Source organism: Ornithorhynchus anatinus, chromosome X1 (assembly GCF_004115215.2).
Source record: "Ornithorhynchus anatinus isolate Pmale09 chromosome X1, mOrnAna1.pri.v4, whole genome shotgun sequence".
In the NCBI taxonomy this organism is placed as follows: domain Eukaryota; kingdom Metazoa; phylum Chordata; class Mammalia; order Monotremata; family Ornithorhynchidae; genus Ornithorhynchus; species Ornithorhynchus anatinus.
In genome coordinates this window covers 110,324,874-110,343,574 of record NC_041749.1, presented here as the reverse complement: position 1 = coordinate 110,343,574, position 18,701 = coordinate 110,324,874, and the positions used below count along the sequence as shown (strand labels likewise).

The following is an 18,701-nucleotide window of genomic DNA, read 5'->3' as shown; positions in this document are numbered from 1 at the left end:
GTGTTTGGCAAAGGGCTTTGCCTACACCAGGGCCACTACATTTGACTGACAGATGCAGCTGGATAGAGAGTCTGCAGGGGTTGGGGGATAGGGGTCCTGAAGACAAATTTCCCACGAAGCAGCTGCAGTTGCCAGCCGGGGTGGGAACCTCTGAGCATGCTGAGTGCGGGTTCTGGGGAAAGAGGGGTGAAAAGGTGCCACTGGGAACCAGACAGTTGGTTGGGAAGAGTGGAGAGCAGGGGTGCAGTTCCCAGAAATGAAACTCAGGCACAAGGGCTTCAGGAAAACCAATTTATTGCCTCGCTACCCTGCCCTCCTCCCTGAGCTTCTGGGATATAACTCAGGACAATATTTCCCTCCCCAGCAAAGAGGGGCTGGAGTTAGTTGGGGAGATAATCAATAGATCAATCGACCCGTCAGTGTTACTGATAAGGATCCAAGATGTGGGGTTCCAGGTCACCCGAAGCCCAGACCGGAACCGATCAGAGGAGGCAGAGGGGCTCCCTGAGATCTTTTGGGCATAGAGATTCAAGGTCGAGGCTTCTACAGGGGCCCAGCTCAGCAGCTCTGCCTCTTCTCACAGACCCATTTCTCCAAATCTGTGTGGCAGGGGGTATCATTCCATCGGCCATTAGACAGCATCACGACACAGTCCTCCTGATCTCCAGCGTCATTGGGCTCCCCCGGACTCCAGTAACTTCGGAGAGATGGAGAGACCTCGTTAACCCCACCGCTCCAAACACTGAGGTTCCCGACTCAACCACCTGACAGCCCAGGAGGTTCGGGGACTCGGGGAAACGTGTCTTCCACCAAGGTTCCAGGGCCCGGTGGGTTTGCGACTCAGGACAAGTCTAGGCTCAGCATCGCCTGGCCTGGGAGGCGGGGGGTGGTCCGTCGTGCTGCTGAGTGAGGGTCTAGCCTCACCTCCATCCTGATCGCTGTGGTTCTGGACTCAGAACAGTTCCGTCCAACTGGGCTCTGGAGTCGGAACCATCCTCTGCACTGATCTTAGAGGACTTTATACGCGGGACTCACGTGAAGGTGAGATCTGTCTCATCAATCCATCTGTGGTGCTTAACCTTTCCCGAACCATCCCGTACAGAGGAGAGTCCAATCCAGTACGTTCTGTCATCTGAATTCGAGATCAAGAAGTTCTTGGGGGCCGGGGCGTGGGGAGGAGAGAGGGGAGAGGAGAAGGTGAGGTTTGATAATAATAATAATGTTGGTATTTGTTAAGCGCTTACTATGTGCCGAGCACTGTTCTAAGCGCTGGGGTAGACATAGGGGAATCAGGTTGTCCCACATGGGGCTCACAGTCTTCATCCCCATTTTACAGATGAGGGAACTGAGGCACAGAGAAGTTAAGTGACTTGCCCACAGTCACACAGCCGACAAGTGGCAGAGCTGGGATTCGAACTCATGAGCCCTGACTCCAAAGCCCATGCTCTTTCCACTGAGCCACGCTGCTTCTCAATCGGTAATATTTACTGGGCGCTTACTTATGCAGTGCTCTGCATACAGTAAGGGCTTAATAAATACTATTTCCACTACTCCCACGGCTACTAACCTAGACACCCCCTTTTGCATTTCTGGGCTGTCCTAGGCCACGCCAGCTCTCCAAGAGATTCCAAACTTCAGCCAGAGATCTCAAAAAACTGACATCTTGACTCCACTTCTGGCCCCCTCCCAACCTCAAGGGGCAAGGAGGGACTGACTACCTCTGGCGTCCCCGAAAGCTGAGGAGGTCCCTCCCGCCCCCGTGGATCTAGCTCCCTTGATTGAAAGGAGGTGGGGAGGAGCACCGGACACGATCAGAGACTGTACGTTCTAGACTGTAAGCTCACTGTGGGCAGGGAACGTGTCTACCAACTCTGCGGTATCGTCCTCTCCCAAGCGCTTAGTCCTGAGTTCTGTACACTGTAAGCGCTCAATAAATACCATCGATTGATCGATCAGAGGGCCCCAGGCCACTTCCTCCTCGTTTCATCAGGCATTTATCTCACCTGCTCCTCCCGCGAATTGATGATGACCAGATGAGCCTCCTTCTCAGCGCATTTCTTCACGGCATCATGCCAGAGAGCTGTGGTCCGAGACATATAGTAGCAGGAGCCCTCGAAGGCCTTCCAGGAGGGAGAACAGGGAGTGCAGGAAGCTGGGGTGAGAGCAGGGAAGTTCAGACTCCCCAAGGGGATCTGGGGGGGAAGACCCATTTAAAATGGGACAGGGACTGATTAACTTGTATTAACCCCACCGCTTAGAACAGTGCTTGGCACATAGTAAGCACTTAGATACTGTGATGATAATCATAATGGCTAATCGGCATCAATCAGTCGTATTTCCTGAGCGTTTACTGTGTGCAGAGCAGTGTACTAAGTGCTTGGGAGAGTACAGTATAACAACATAACAGACATATTCCCTGCTCACAATGAGCTTACAGTCTAGAGGAGTTTACAGTCCACAGGGCTTAATCCATAAATCAATCAGCAGAACTTAATCTCTATGATAAGGTGGCCCTTCTGCTTATGTCTATTTATTTGTTTTTGCTTGCTTGTTTTTTAATGGTACTTTCAAAGTGCTTACTATGTGCTAGGCACAGTTCTAAGCATTGGGGTAGAAACAGGATAATCAAGTTGGACACGGTCCCTATCCCACGTGGGTCTCCTAGTCCAAGGGGGAGGGAGACCAGGCATCCTATCCCCATTTTACAGATGAGCGAATTGAGCCCCAGAGATGTTAAGTGACTAGGCCAAGATCGCACAGCAGACAAGTGGCTGAGTCAGAATTAGAACCCAGGTCCTCCGACTCCCAGGTCCATACTCTTTCCACTGGGCCACACTGCTTCCCAAGATTGATGCCGAGATGTGCACACTAGCCCTTGGATAGCTGCTTAGTTTACTCTGGGATCATTTCCCCCGTTGGAAATTGGCAGATGCCACCGGATCCTCTCCCAGTTGGACCAGGGCCTTCTGTGGCCTCTGCACCCTCTCTGGAAAACCTATTGTGGATGCAGTACCCAGAGGAAGGAAATGGCCAACTGACAACCGAAAAGTAAATTGCCTTTTTAACCTAAGGAAGGGTAGAGTCGCGGGCCCAGTTTCGACAAATCAGTAAGCAGAAGGACAGACTAATACGCTAGGCAAAGAAACTTGCTTAAATATACCCATTCTGTCCAAACAGCAATCCCACTGAGCTTATTATTCTAGCCGGAAGGGGTGCAGCCGTTTATTATCGGGGAAGGGATTGCTGCGTCCTGGGTTTTCAGGGGTCCCACTCTAAACTCTGCTAGGTCAGTGCCCACCCCATCCACAAGGGACCATCCTGGAGGAAGTTGGAAAGGGGAGAGGAGAGAGCCGAAAGGACGGGCAGGAGGACTTCTAGAGTCCGTTCTGGAGTCCCTTCTCCCTCCATCCCCCCCAGTCTCCCAGGGGAAGCCGCCCTCCCAGCTCACTGTTTCCAATCTTGGAAGCCGCCAGTGCCCGGAACATCTCGCTGCGGATATCCTCTCTGTCCTTCCCAGCCTGGGCCAATTTCATTGTCACTGGGAGAGCACAGGGAACTGGGATCAGGGCTCGAGGCGGGGAGGATGGGGACCGAGTTGGGGGAGGGGTCAGGGAGAGGACGGTGGGGCCGAGGACCAAGAGACCTGGCTTCTCAAAACAGATTGTGGATTCCGAGACGGGGGAGTAGGGATTGGGGCGGGGAGAGCCCGGGGATGTCGGATGGCCGGGTGCTGGGTGGGGAGTGGGGATCTCTTTACTCTGAGATTTCAGGTCCGAGAGCTGATCCTCCAGGGTCTGGAGTTTGTTCTTGGCCAATGAGTCTGTGGAGGAGAAGGGGAAGTCAGTGGGGCAAGGGCAGTTGATGCCTCCTTCCAAATCCTGATGCCAATCAATCCACCAATAATATAATAATAATAATAATAATTATGGTATTTGTTAAGCGCTTACTATGTGACAAGCACTGTAATAAGTGCTGCGGTGGATATAAGCAAATTGGGTTGGACACAGTCCCTGTCCCACATGAGGCTCACAGTTTCAATCCCCATTTTACAGATGAGGTCACTGAGGCCCAGAGAAGTGAATTGACTTGCCCAAGGTCACATAGCAGACAAGTAGCGGAGCCGGCATTAGAACCCATGACCTTCTGACGCCCAGGCCCGGGTTCTATCCTCTGCGCCATGCTGCTTCGCGATAGTATCTATTGGTGCCCCCTCCTACTTAGACTGTGAGCCCCATGTGGGACAGGGACTGTATCCAACCTGATGATCTGATGATCACGAAGCAGCGTGGCTCAGTGGAAAGAGCCCGGGCTTGGGAGTCAGAGGTCATGGGTTCAAATCCCATCTCTGCCACTTGTCAGCTGTGTGACTGTGGGCCAGTCACTTCACTTCTCTGGGCCTCAGTTACCTCATCTGTTAAATGGGGATGAAGACTGTGAGCCTCACGTGGGACAACCTGATTGCCCTGTATCTACCCCAGCACTTAGAACAGTGATCTGCACATAGTAAGCGCTTAACAAATATCAACATTATTATTATTATTATCTTGTCTCTACCCCAGCGCTTAGATCAGTGCTTGACACATAATAAGCACTTAACAAATACTGTCATAATTATCAGTGGCATTTATTGAGTGCTTACTTTGTGCAGAGCACTGCACTAAGCCCTTGGGAGAGTACAATACAACAAAATTGGTAAACGTGTTCCCCGCCCACAATGATCTTACATTCATTCAATCGTATTTATTGAGCGCTTACTGTGTGCAGAGCACTGTACTAAGCGCTTGATCTTACAGTCTAGAAGGACAGTCAATAATGATAATAATAAATTGAGCACCCACTGTGTGCAGAGCACTGTACCAGGCACATGGAGAAGTACAATAACATTGGTAGACACAAGCCCTGCCCCCAAGGAGCTTATGGCTTAGTGGGGAAGACAGACCCAAAACGAAATTACAGAGAGGAGGAAGCAATAGAATATGTAAGGTATTCTCTTGTGTCTCCTTTTTAAAAAATGATATTTGTTAAACACTTACATGAGCCAGGAACTGTACTAAGCTCTGATGATATGAGCTGATCAGGTTGGACACAGGCCCTGTCCCACGTGGGGCTCACAGTCTTTATCCCCATTTTACAGATGAGAGAAGTGAACCACAGAGAAAAGTGACTTGCCCAAGGTCACTCAGTGGACACGTGGCAGAGCCAGGATTAGAACCCAGGTCCTCTGACTCCCAGGCCCATGCTCTTTCCACTAGACCACACTGCTTCTCTAATGGCTTGTCTCCTAGCATTCCCCTTCCCACACCCCAGTCCCCACAGAGCTCTCCCATCCTCGCCATTTCCGTCAATCCTCATGGTCTCCAGGGAGGTGCTCAGCTCCGTTACGTTCTCTCTCACCTTTGAGGCTGAAAGACAACCCCTGCCACGATCTATACTGAGGTGGCCCAGAAGATGCTGGGATTGGACCCCTCCCCTAAACCCTTTGGGAGCCTCCTCCACCCCTGGTTTGGAGAAGGGCCTGAGTTCAGGTATCTTTACCCCCAGGTCGGGGCTGAGACCAGAGTCTGGACAGGAAGAAAGGCGCTGGAAGGGAAGGGGGATGGTGGGGACAGAGGGCAGGGGGGAAAAGGTGGATGTGGGTGCCGAGAGGGCTGGAGAGGTGGGGGACCGAGTTCCCCCCGACACACCATTCATGTTCAGCCTAGTCTGTGCTTCCTGCAGCCGCTTCAATCCAGTCGAGGCCTCAGAGGCTAAGGGAGGGAAGGGAAGGGTTAGTCCGGAGTTCGACCACTCTTGGGTGAGGGAGGGGGTTAGGGACAAAGAGCACGGTGGATGAAAACAGGGGCAGTGAGAGACAAGGGAAAGGGGCCAGAGGGAAGGGAAGGAGTTTGGACGAATATCTCCCCCGTTCATCAGTCCTAATAATCCTTTGCACTTCCAGCCCCTCGACTCTCCCACAACCCCGCTTCTTCCCTTCCCCTCCAAGGATGCCCGGATCCCGCTTCCACTTACCCTTGGCCAGCACAACGATGAGAAGGATGGCCCATAGGACCAGGGTCCCAGCCATGAACAGGTAGAGGAACAGCCTGGCCCGGGCCTCTGTGGAGAAACGGTAGAATGTGCGGGTGAAGGGGACAGGAGGGGCTGCTGGGATCCCCCCGGACTCCCTTCTGGAAAAGAAGTGGGATCCGATTATGGGCGGGGGGGACCTCCAGGGGCTGGAAGCCTAAGGGGTTCCTGAGGAGAGGTGAAGAGGTGGTGGGGAGGGCAGACAGAGAGAACTGTCCTCACGGAGGTAGAAGCTGAGGCCAAGAGTCAGTCAGTCAGTCGTATTTATCGAGCGCTTACCGTGTGCAGAGCACACGGTATAACGATATAACAGACACAGTCCCTGCCCACAAGGAACTTACAGTCTAGGGGAAACTTCCAGTCTACAGGCTGGAGGGAACCTGGGAAGAGGGCTCAGGTCTCCAGCCTCCCAGCACCCCCAGTCCCATCTGGTGTCAGTCTGTCTTCCCTGAAGGATGGCCCGGCAGCCCAGCTTACCAGTCCTATAGGGCATGGGTTTGGCCAGGGAGACCTCGTTTAAGTTGCTGTAGACCCCCTGATCCATGGCAGACACAGGTCGGAGGATGACTGCTGCCCTGTGGGGTATATATGGGGCGGCAGCATGAATTAAGCAGGGGAAATGCATTCTGTGGCCCCACCCTTCCTCCACACAGCCCACTTTTTTTCAGCCCACTTGGCAATTCCTCATACTGAAAAGCGTCAAATCAGCTGGCCAAAAAATCACCCAGAGATCGGGCTGTGAGAGGAGGGACATTGGCCTTCTGGTTGGGGTGATACTCGATTCAATCAATCAATCAGTGGTATTTCTTTATAGAAGCAGCATAGCCTTGTGGAAAAGGTACGGGCCTGGGAATCAGAGGACCTGGGTTCTCCTCCCCACTCTGCCACTTGTCTGCGGTGTGACCTCGGGCAAGTAACTTCACTTCTCTGCGCCTCAGTTCCCTCATCGGCAAAATGGGCATTCAGTACTTCTCTCTCCTAATTAGACTTTGAGCCCTGTTTGGGATGGGGACTGTGTCCAACATGACTAACTTGTATCTACCCCAGCACCCAGAACAGTGCTTGACACATAGTAAGTGCTTAACAAATACCATAATTATTATTGTCATTATTTTTGAGGGTTTACTGTGTCCTGAGCACTGTATTAAGAGCTTGAGAGTGTACAATACATTAATAATAATAATGTTGGTATTTGTTAAGCGCTCACTATGTGCAGAGCACTGTTCTAAGCGTTGGGGTAGATACATTAGAGTTGATAGGTACAATCCCTGCCCGCAAGGAGCTTACTAGAGGGGGAGACAGACATTAAAATAAATTACAGACAGGGGAAATGGCAGGGAATAAAGATATGTTCATAGCCCTGTGGGGCTTGGATGGGATGAGTATCAAAGTGCTTAAGGGTTACAGATCCAGGGACAAAGTCAACGTAGAAGGGAAGGAAAGTAGGGTGGGTTAATGAGAGGTTAGACAGAGAAGGCTTATTGGAGGAGAAAGGATTTTGGTAGGGTTTTGAAGATAGAGAGAGTGATGGTCTGTTGGGTATGAAGCAAGAGGGATTTTCAAGCCAGAGGCAGGATGTGGGCAGGGTGTTGGTGGTGAGTCAGTTGAGACTGTGGTATGGTGAGTAGGTTGGTGTTAGAGGAGCAGAGTGGGTGGGCTGGGTTGTAGTAGAAATTCAGCAAGGTAAGATAGGAGGAGGTGAGCTTCAACAGCGAGACCTCTGACTTCCAGGCCTGACTCCTAGCTGGGTGTCATCAGACCAAACGCATAATTTCTCTGGGCTCCATTTCCCCTTGGGGTGATGCTGACTTGAACCGAAAAGGGAAACCACGTTCTCGGCCCTGACCAGGGATCGGATCGCAAGGAATCGGTCTGGGTTTCGGCTGGAGAGAGAAGCAGCGTGGTTTGGTAACAATAATAATTATTATCGTATTTGTTAGGCACTTACTATGTGCTAGGCGCTGTTCTAAGACGGAAGTAGATACAAGATAACCAGGTTGGGCACACTCTCTGTCCCACACGGGGCTCACAGTCTTAATCCCCATTTTACAGATGAGGGAACTGAGGCACAGAGAAGTTAAGTGACTTGCCCAAGGTCACACAGCAGACAAGTGGTGGAGCCGGGATTAGAACCCATGACCTTCTGACTCCCAGGCCCGTGCTCCATCGCTAGGCCATGCTGCTTCTCCCAATTTCTGCTTGGTGAAAATGGCACAGAGCTAGCACTTCTGATCCCAGCTCTGCCACTTGCCTGCTATGTGACCTGGGGCAAGTCACTTCACTTCTCTGGGCCTCACTTTCCTCATCTGTAAAATGGGGGTTCGATACCTGTTCTTCCTCTCCCTTAGACCGTGAGCCTCATGTGGGACAGGGACCGTGTTTGCTCTGCTTACACTGCGCCCAACACACGATGCAGAGCTTGGTAAAGAGTAAGCACTTCACAAATACCACGATTATTATTATAAGAACACCTGGGAGGTCCTAGTGCTTGCTGGGAGTTGGAGTGGAGACTAAACAACCTGAAGCCTAGGGGAGCTGTTGGCCATTATTATTATTATTATTATCATCATTATTATTTTTCCCAACTAAGGGGTATCTAAGGGCTGTTGTCCTTGGCCATGCATGGGCTTTTCCTCAACCTTGGGGCTTCCCAACCCCCAGAGTTAAAAGGCACCAGTTTCAGGACTCTGAGCTTGCTCCTACCTGCCTTTCCTCTGTGCCTCCATCCATGAAGTCTTAAGGGTGAAATGGCCCTGACAACACTCAAGAATATGGGATATCCACTAAATGACACCCCCCACACCTCCACAGTCAGAGGGCGGAACAGACGAGAAAGAGATTGCCTGGTTTAAAGCCAGCTAGATAATAATAATAATAATGGCGGTGGTATATGTTAAGTGCTTACTATGTGCAAAGCACTGTTCTAAGCACTGGGGGGATACAAGGTGATCAGGTTGTCCCACGTGGGGCTCACGGTGTTAATCCCCATTTTACAGATGAGGTTACTGAGGCACAGAGAAGTTAAGTGACTTGCCCAAAGTCACACAGCTGGCAAGCGGCGGACCTCTGACTCCCAAGCCCGGGCTCTTTCCACCGAGCCACGCTGCTTCTCTAGCCACCTTACTTCGAGGGTCTCATAAACGTGGCCACCGATGGCCCTTGAAATGAGACACATGCGACATCACACGTTGCACACCTGGCATGCAGCATAACATCATGAGAAGCAGCGTGGCTCAGTGGAAAGAGCCTGGGCTTGGGAATCTGAGGTCATTGGTTCGAAACCCGGATCTGCAACTTGTCAGCTGTGTGACTGTGGGCAAGTCACTTCACTTCTCTGTGCCTCAGTGACCTCATCTGTAAAATGGGGATTAAGACTGTGAGCCCCACGTGGGATAACCTGATTACCCTGTTTCTACCCCAGCCCTTAGAACAGTGTTTGGCATCTAGTAAGCGCTTAACAAATACCAACATTATTATGTCACATGCCCCATTTGGGGGAAGCACAGGATTTTGTGCGATCCTAGCAGGTTTCTCTTGAACTATTCGCTTGCTTCTAGTTCGTGTGAACTCCGTTGCCTCATCTGAGCTGTGGAAAGTGGCTCGTCACCAAAATTTATTTTAAAAGGGACATAAAAGCATCTGCTTATGCCTCATGTCAGGATTGGGTATGGAGCAGTGGGGAACAAGACTGTCCACTGTACTCCCAGAAGACGGTGGAAAAGAGCACGGGCTGGGGAGTCAGAGGTCATGGGTTCAAATCCCAGCTCCGCCGCTTGTCAGTTGTGTGACTTTGGGCAAGTCACTTAACTTCTCTGTGCCTCAGTTACCTCAGCTGTAAAATGGGGATGAAGACTGTGAGCCCTACGTGGGACAACCTGATCATCTTGTATCCCCCCAGCGCTTAGAACAGTGCTTTACACGTAGTAAGCTCTTCACAAATGCCATCATCATTATTATTATTATTATTGAGAAGACTGGGGACAGAGTGAAGGCATCTTGAGTTCTGAGAGTCAGTGGATCGGGTTTTTTGATGGGGGTTTGGGGATCTGGGATGGCATCAGAATATATAAATATATTCTGATATGAGGCAGAATATCAGCCTGGCTGTCTTCCACAGCCTCCATCTAAAGCCGTTCAATCCACAGTATTTACTGATAATAATCCCCTCTCGGGGTCGCACCTGGAGAGTTTCCAGTCCCAACTACGGAAGAGAGAGTCAAGCAGAGGCATATCCATTCCATTCCTAGCTTGGGCAGTGGCTATTCATTCATTCATTTAATAGTATTTATCGAGCGCTTACTCTGTGCAGAGCACTGTACTAAGCAATTGGAGTGTACAAATCGGCAACAGATAGAGACAATCCCTGCCCAATAACGGACTCACAGTCGAAACGGGGGAGTGGAAGACAATCTGCTACAAGTCGAAATTCATCGGTGCTGGGCAGCAGCGGCATGGGAGAGAATTGAGGGAGGAGACTCAAGTTGACTGCAGGGAAGAAGGCAGTGGTAAACCACTTCTGTATTTTTACCAAGAAATCCCTATGGATCCACTACCGGAACGATTGCAGATGGAGATGGGGCGTTCTGGGAGAGATGTGTCCATGGCGTCGATATAGGTCGGAGACGACTCGACGGCATAAGACAAGGCGAGACTGATAATAATAATGTGTGGTATTTGTTAAGCAAGACTGGAAGCTCACTGTGGGCGGGGAATGTGTCTGCTTATTGTCGGATTGTACTCTCCCAAGCGTTTAGTAAGGTGCTGTACAGTAAGCACTCAATAAATATGATCGAATGAATGAATGTGCCGAGCACCTACTAAGCGCTGGGATAGATACAAGTAAATCAAGTCCCACATAGGGCTCATCCTCTAAGTGGGAGGGAGATGAAGTATGATCACACAGCAGGTATCTGGCGGAGTGGGGGATTAGAACCCAGGTCTTCTGACTCCCAGGCTCGCATTCTTTCCACTAGGTCACACTCCTAAGCTACTGTGTTCAGAGCGCTGTACTCAACACTTGGGAGAGTCCAATAGAATTAGTAGACTTGATTCCTAAGGCGATTACAGTCTATCGGGGAGGCTGACATTAAAGTAAATTATAGATAGAAAGAAGAAAGGAAAAGGGGAGTGTTTATAAGTTAGTGTTTGAGATATGTGCATAAAGGCTATGGGGCAGTGGGGGTGAGACCTTAAGCGCTTTGGTGGAGCAGAAGTGCTAAAGGGCTCCTCCCTTTGAATTATTATTATTATTGTTACTGTTAAACGTTTACTATATGTCCAACACTGGTCTGAACGGGGGTAGATACAAGTTAATCAGGTGGGACAAAGTCCCTGTCCTACATGGGCTCACAGGCTAAGTAGGAGGGAAAGCTGGTAATAATAATAACGATGATGATGATGATGGTATTTTTTAAGCACTTACTATGTGAGCAAGCACTGTTCTAAGCCCTGGGGTAGATATAAGGTAATCAGGTCGTCCCACGTGGGGCTCAGTCTTAATCCCCATTTTACAGATCCGGTAACTGAGGCACAGAGAAGTTAAGTGGCTTGCCCAAGGTCCCACAGCAGACAAGTGGTGGAGCTGGGATTAGAACCCACATCCTCTGACTCCCAAGCCCGTGCTAAGCCTGAAGTGACTTGCCCAAGGTCAACGCAAGTGACCTAATTCTGTTTAGGGTTTGGTGGATAGGATGTCAAAATTATTGGCTGAAATAAAATTTGGGGATTAACTCTGGATTCCTCCATCCCGCTCTCGCTTCCTCCATCAGCTATTGTCACATGTTAATTGAGGGTCATCTGATCCGAACTTCACAGTATTTTACTGTATTTTTGATCTTTGTTCCAGTTTTATCTTTTTTCACTTAAAAGGCTAACAAACTGAAGTGTACGTGGGGAGGGTGTGTGTGTTCGACCAAGAAGCAAATCAAATTTGTTCTGTTTCTCCCTCTTTTGCAAATACGTGAGCCGAATGGAAATCTATTTAGGATGACTCTTCTTGCTCTTTATTTTCATTTTCTGATAACGGTTCTTATCTTGCTTTTGTTTTTGGACATGTGCTTTAAAAGTTAATTTTTTGAATGCAACACTAAGGATGCTGAAGATTAAAAGGCACAGTTTCTGTAGCTATTAGCTACTGTTGCAATATCAATGACTTGGGGTTAGCTGACATCTATTTCTAACTTAGAATATTGATTGAAAAATTAGTAAAATATCTTATGCTCTTTCCAAGTAAAATGGGCTATTTTATCTAGAATCCTATACCACTCCTCTTTTGGCCCTTTACGGTATGAAGAGTTTCATTTGCATACTGATTATTTTTAATGGTATTTAAGTCCTTACTATGTATTAATAATAATGCTGGTATTTGTTAAGCGCTTACTATGTGCAGAGCACTGTTCTCACAGCACTTACAGCAGACAAGTGGCGGAGCTGGGATAAGAACCCACGTCCTTCTGACTCCCAGGCCCGTGCTCTATCCACTAGGCCACATTGCTTCTCCACTGATTATTATTATTATTATGTGCCATTGAATCGTTTCTGATTCATCGCAACTTCACGGATATACTTTCTCCAGAACGTTCTGTCCTCTGCCATTTTCCGCATCCTTTCTAATGGTTCTTCCGTTATCGCTGTTGTGGTCTCTATCCATCTAGCGGCCGGTCTGCCTCTTCCACGTTTTCCCTGGACTTTTCCTAGCATCAGTGTCTTCTCCAGAGAATTAGTCCTCCTGATTGTGTCCAAAATATGCTAGTCTCAGTCGAGTCATTTGGCTTAAACCAAAGACCACTTTGGTTTAATTTGCTCCAAAACCCATTCGTTTGTTTTACGGGTAGGCCTTGGTATTCGCGAAAGTCTTCTCCAACACCACATTTCAAAAGCTTCTCCACTACTGAGTGAATATGTCTGTCCTTTAGAAGGGAAGATGATGGTACTGGCAAGGGGGAAGACAAGGGCAAGCAGAAGTTTTCCTTGCCGGCCTGTTGTGTTTGTGGCCCGCTGATACTGGTGCTCCCTTCGTGCACTGGGATCGTTTCAAAACCTGTGACCTGTGACAAGGTGTGTGTGTGGGGGGGTGTTGGTTGGGGAAGGGGGGGCGGCAGGGGCTGAGCAGTTGCCCTGTGCAGAGGAGGACAGGGTACAGAGAAGGAGCCAAAACAATCCATTATCTCCTTTTAATAATAATAATAATAATGTTGGTATTTGCTAAGCGCTTACTCTGTGCAGAGCACTGTTCAAAGTGCTGGGGTAGATACAAGGTAATCAGGTTGTCCCACGTGAGGCTCACAGTCTTCATCCCCATTTTACAGATGAGGGAACTGAGGCACAGAGAAGTAAAGTGACTTGCCCACAGTCACACAGCTGCCAGGTGGCAGAGCCGGGAGTCAAACCCATGACCTCTGGCTCCCAAGCCCGTGCTCTTTCCACTGAGCCACGCTGCTTCTCTATTTTGCCCGCTCCACTCTGACCTCGGGGAACACCACCGCCCTCAGGGGACCTGGAGGACACATCTCTAGACTGTAAACTCACTGTGGGCAGGGAATTTGTCTGTTTATTGTTGTATTGTGCTCTCCCAGCCGCTTACTACGTGCTCTGCAATAAATACGATTGAATGAATCTGTCTGAGCGGTACCCGCAGGCCAGTCTTGGCGGAGCAATGAGGAGAGGACCGTGCTTTGCACTGGCACAAATCCGGTCAACATCGGGAGGAAATCGAAGCCCAGAGAGAGGTAGAGAAGCAGCGTGGCTCGGTGGAAAGAGCCCGGGCTTGGGAGTCAGAGGTCATGGGTTCCAATCTCCGCTCCGCCACTTGTCAGCTGTGTGGCTGTGGGCAGGTCACTTAACTTCTCTGTGCCTCAGTTACCTCGTCTGTAAAATGGGGCTGAAGACTGTGAGCCTCACGTGGGACCACCTGATTACCCTGTATCTCCCCCAGGGCTTAGAACAGTACTCTGCACATAGTAAGTGCTTAACAAATACCAACATTATTATTATTATGTGGAAGTAGCAGGGTCTAGTGGCAAGGGCACAGGCTTGGGAGTCAGAAGGTGTGGGTTCTAATCCCAGCTCCGCCACTTGTGTGCTTTGTGACCTTAGGCAAGTCATTTAGCTTCTCTGGCCTCAGTTACTTCATCTATAAAATGGGGATTAAGACTGTGAGCCCTATGTGGGACAGGGACCGTGTCCAACCTGATTACCTTGTATCTACTCCAGCGCTTAGAACAGTGCTTGGCACATAGCGGGCACTTAACAAATACCATCACGATTATTATTATTATAAAGTGACTTGTCCAAGGTCACTGAACAGGCCGGTGGCAGAGCTGGGATTAGAACCCAGGTCTCCTGACTCCCAGGCCCCCGCTCCTTCCACCAAGCCTAGTGATGACACTAACAATGGATTACAACAACATTCATTCAGTAGTATTTATTGAGCGCTTCCTTTGTGCAGAGCACTGTACTAAGCGCTCAGAGTGTACAATTCGGCAACAGATAGAGACAATCCCTGCCCGATAACGGGCTCACAGTCTAAACGACAGTGGCCTAGTGGATAGAGCATGGGCCTGGAAGTCAGAAGGCCCTGGAATCTCATCCTGGCTCCGTCGCTTGTCTGCTGTGTGACCTTAGGCAAGACACTTCACTTGTCTGTGCCTCAGTTACCTTGTCTGTAAAATGGAAACTAAGACTGTGAGCCCCTGGGTAGGACAGGGATTATGTCCAAACCAATTTGCCTGTCTCCACACCAGCGCTTAGTACAGTGCCTGGCACACAGTAAGCATTTGACAAATACCAGGATTATTATTATTATTATTGACAACAAACAACTGAGCCAACAAACCAAGACCACAAATGTCAAGGCCAGGAATACTACTATTACTTCTACTGAAAGAGCCCGGGCTTGGGAGTCAGAGGTCATGGGTTCTAATCCCGGCTCCGCCACTTGTCAGCTGTGTGACTTTGGGTAAGTCACTTAACTTCTCTGTGCCTCATTTACCTCATCTGTAAAATGGGGATTAAGACCGTGAGCCCCATGTGGGACAGGGATGTGTCCAATCTGATTACCTTTTATAATAATAATGATAATAATAATGGTATTTGTTAAGCACCTACTGTGTGCCAAGCACTGTTCTAAGCACTGGGGTAGATACAAAGTTATCAGCTTGTCCCACATGGGGCTCACAGTTTAAATCCTCATTTTACAGATGAGGTAACTGAGGCCCAGAGAAGTGAAGCGACTTGCCCAAAGTCACACAGCTGACAAGTGGCGGAGCCGGGATTAGAACCCTCGACCTCTGACTCCCGAGCCCGGGCTCCTTCCACTAAGCCACGCTTTATCTATCCCGGCGTTTAGTTCGGTCCCTGGCACATAGTAAGTGCTTAACAAATACCATAAAAACAAGATTAGCTTCAAGCCTCTGCACCAACTCTCTCCGTCCTACACATCTGCGCTCTTCACCCACTACTCCCCAGACTGCTTGCTTTGTTACTTCCACACTCACCTCCTGACTGTACCTTGCTCTTGATCCTCCTGCCTCCCTCCTTTCACTCTCCCTGTTCCCTTGGTCTAGAACTCCCTCCCTCTCTCCCTCGATCAATCAATAACAATTAATAATAATAATTATGGTATTTGTTTAGCGCTTACCATGGACCAGGCATTGTACCAAGCGCCGGGGTGGATGCAACCAAATGGGGTTGGACACAGTCCCTCTCCCAAATGGGGCTCACCGTCTCAATCCCCCTTTTACAGATGAGGTAAGTGAGGCCCAGAGAAGTGAAGTGACTTGCTCAAGGTCACACAAAAGACTAGGGGCGGAGCCGGGATTAGAACGCAGGCTTCTGACTCTCTTTCCCCTCCACCCCATCCCACCCAGGAGTTTCACTTCCCTATGCTGGTCTGTGTTTGTTCCCAATAGGGGCCTAGTCTCCTGATGCCATCGCTAGGAACTGTTCTTCCACTGCTCACAAATGTTGAGTCACTGCCCCCGGTTTTAGGATTCACGGCCGGTCACCCTCACCCAATCTGCACATTTCTACAGGATAGATCTCTTTCCTTGGGCCTTGAAGCAGTTCACTCAGTGAGTAACCAATTAGCCATCAGCCAGTGGTATTGATTGATCACCTACTGTGGGTAGACCACTGTGCTAACCGCTTGGGAGAGTGCAGTGGCGTTGAAAAGACACGACCCTTACAATCTAGCAGGGGAGTTGGACACTAGAAGAAATTACAGATAGGAGGAAGACCGAATAAGGGACAATGTTAAGTATTATTATAGTATTTATTAAGCGCTTACTACATGCCAAGTACTGTACTAAGTGCTGGAGTAGATACGAGATGATCAGGTTGGACATGGTCTCCGTCCCACATGGGGCTCGCAGTTTAAGTTACGGGAAGCAGCGTGGCTCAGTGGAAAGGGCCCGGGCTTGGGAGTCAGAGGTCATGGGTTCGAATCCTGGCTCTGCCACTTGTCAGCTGTGTGACTGTGGGCGAGTCACTTAACTTCTCTGTGCCTTAGTTACCTCATCTGTAAAATGGGAATTAAGACCGTGAGCCACACGTCAGACAACCTCATTACCTTGTATCTACCCCAATGCTTAGAACAGTTTTCTGCACATAGTAAGCGCTTAACAAATACCAACATTATTATTATTATTATTAAGTAGGAGGGTGTAGGATTTAATCCTCATTTTACAGATGAGGAAACTAAGGCACAGAATAGTTAAGTGACTTGCCCAAGGTCACATAGCAGACAAATGGTGGAGGCAGAATTAGAACTCAGGTCTTCTGACTCCCAGACTCGGGCTCTTTCCACTAGGCCACGCTCATCCCCATGGTATATGGGTTAACGCTCGGGGAAGCAGCGTGGCACAGCGGAAAGATCACGGGTTTGGGAGTCGGAGGACGTGGGTTCTAATCCCAGCTCTACCACTTGTCTGCTGGGTGACCTTGGGCAAGCCACATAACTTCTCTCTGCCTCAGTTACCTCATCTGTAAAATGGGGATTAAGACTGTGAGCCCCACGTGGGACAACCTGATTACCTTGTATCTACCCCAGAGCTTAGAACAGTGCTTGGCACATAGTGAATGAGAGGTTGGGGAAGGGAGAGGTGAGAGTGAGGCCCAGTTGAGGTCACCTTGAGAGGAAAAGAAGTGTGAGCTGCAGTGAAGTGGGAGAAGGGAGTGGCGAGGGAGGGAATTGGTTGAGTGCCTTAAGGCCAACAGTCGGAAGTTTCTGTTTGATATGGAGAGGAATGGGTTGCCACTGGAGGCTTTTGAGACATGAGAAGATGTGCCCAGAATAACGCTTTAGAAAAAATGATCCGGGCAGAGGAGTGAAGTATGGGCAGGAGAGGGGAGAAACTGAAGGCAGGGAGGCCAGTGAGGAGGTTAACGTTTGCACTAGCACGGTGGCCATTTGGATAGAGAGGAAGGGGAGTATTATGGAGATGTTGTGGAAGAATTAAATTGGCAGGATTTGGCAACTGACTGAATAAGCACGGGGGTGTGGGGGCGGGGGGGGGGGGGGAGAGAGGGGAGAGAGAGAGGAGTCAAGGATAATATCATAGTTGGGGGTCTTGAGTGACAGGGAGGGTGGTGGTATTGTCTGCAGTGAAGGGAAAGCGAAGGGGAGGAGAGGATGTGGGAAGGGAGACGAGGCGTTCGGTTTTCAAGTAGCCTCCGGCAGGCAATTTTTAAAAGATGGGGTTTCCCAACCATCCTTGTTCCCACAAAACAGTTGCCCATCTCCCTCCTCAAGATGTCCCCAGGTCCACCTTGTACTGTCCGAGTACTTTCCCTCATGTTGGCCTATGCCCTGGACCCCACACTAGCCTTAGCCCTCCACGCTGCCCCAATCCCCGTGAACCCACCCCTGACAGTCTGCCACACTGGCCCCATCCCCCACACTGCATCCCTCCCCGAGCCACACTGTCCCTACTGCACGCCCATCCCCGTTCCGCTCTCAGCCTCCCAACTCCGCTCCTCTTGGGGGCATTGCCCCATGCTCTGTCTCTTGGTCTAAATCCCTCCCCCATTATGGGAAACGAGGGCTGGTTTTCCAGCAGAGGAAGAGAAACCATTCAGTTGTCAGTGTGGGGGAAACAGCAGCCATCCCTGAGCCTCAAGGAGCAGAAATGTGTGATCCAGAAGAACCTGAGAGCACAGAACTGGGAGTCAGGGGTAGGAACGGGGATCCTAAAAGCCAGGGGAGGGTGGGAGATCCAGGATGGGGAGGGGGAAACTGGAGGGAGGATGCCTGGGTTCTGATCTCCGGTCCGAGGGCTCTCCAGGTAGAGCCAGGAGTTGGCAGCAGAATCCAGAGTTCTGGAAGCAGAAATGGGTAGGGAGGGGGCAGGTTGGGGTTGTGGGGTGGGGAGAGCCCGGATTCTTGCCCCCAGCTCCAGGGATGGGAATCCTGAGTCCTGGCTCCGGGGCCGTGAGGGAAAGAAAGCTGGGGACTAGGGGCCAGATAGCGGGGTTCCCTCCCCGCTGTCTGTTGTGTCCCCTTGGCCTGGGCCTTGTCGGCTCTGGCTCTGGGTTCCCACCTTGGGAATTAATAAGGGATTTGAGCAAGGTGTTTTCTTGTTTAGAGAAGGAGGAGGAGATGACTTCCGACCGGGGCTCCCAGCAGCAGAAGAATTGTC

General features: G+C 50.1%; 1 protein-coding gene across 4 annotated transcripts; it reads right to left on the bottom strand.

Annotated features, from left to right (window-relative positions):
• Positions 1–277: 277 nt before the first annotated feature.
• On the bottom strand, positions 278–6,642 carry LOC100081208 (C-type lectin domain family 4 member G-like). Of its 4 annotated transcripts, XM_001511987.5 has the most exons (8): positions 6,544–6,642; positions 6,010–6,096; positions 5,685–5,747; positions 3,758–3,820; positions 3,449–3,538; positions 2,004–2,152; positions 1,036–1,154; positions 278–697 (listed from the first exon to the last, which is right to left on the bottom strand). In XM_001511987.5, exons 1-8 carry the CDS (start codon positions 6,608–6,610, stop codon positions 559–561), a joined length of 777 nt encoding a protein of 258 aa, XP_001512037.2. In that variant the 5' UTR covers positions 6,611–6,642; the 3' UTR covers positions 278–558. The 4 variants fall into 4 exon arrangements, with proteins under 4 accessions (XP_001512037.2, XP_028905697.1, XP_007662371.1 ...); XM_029049864.2 differs by lacking the exon at positions 3,449–3,538; XM_007664181.3 differs by lacking the exon at positions 5,685–5,747.
• Positions 6,643–18,701: the final 12,059 nt, after the last annotated feature.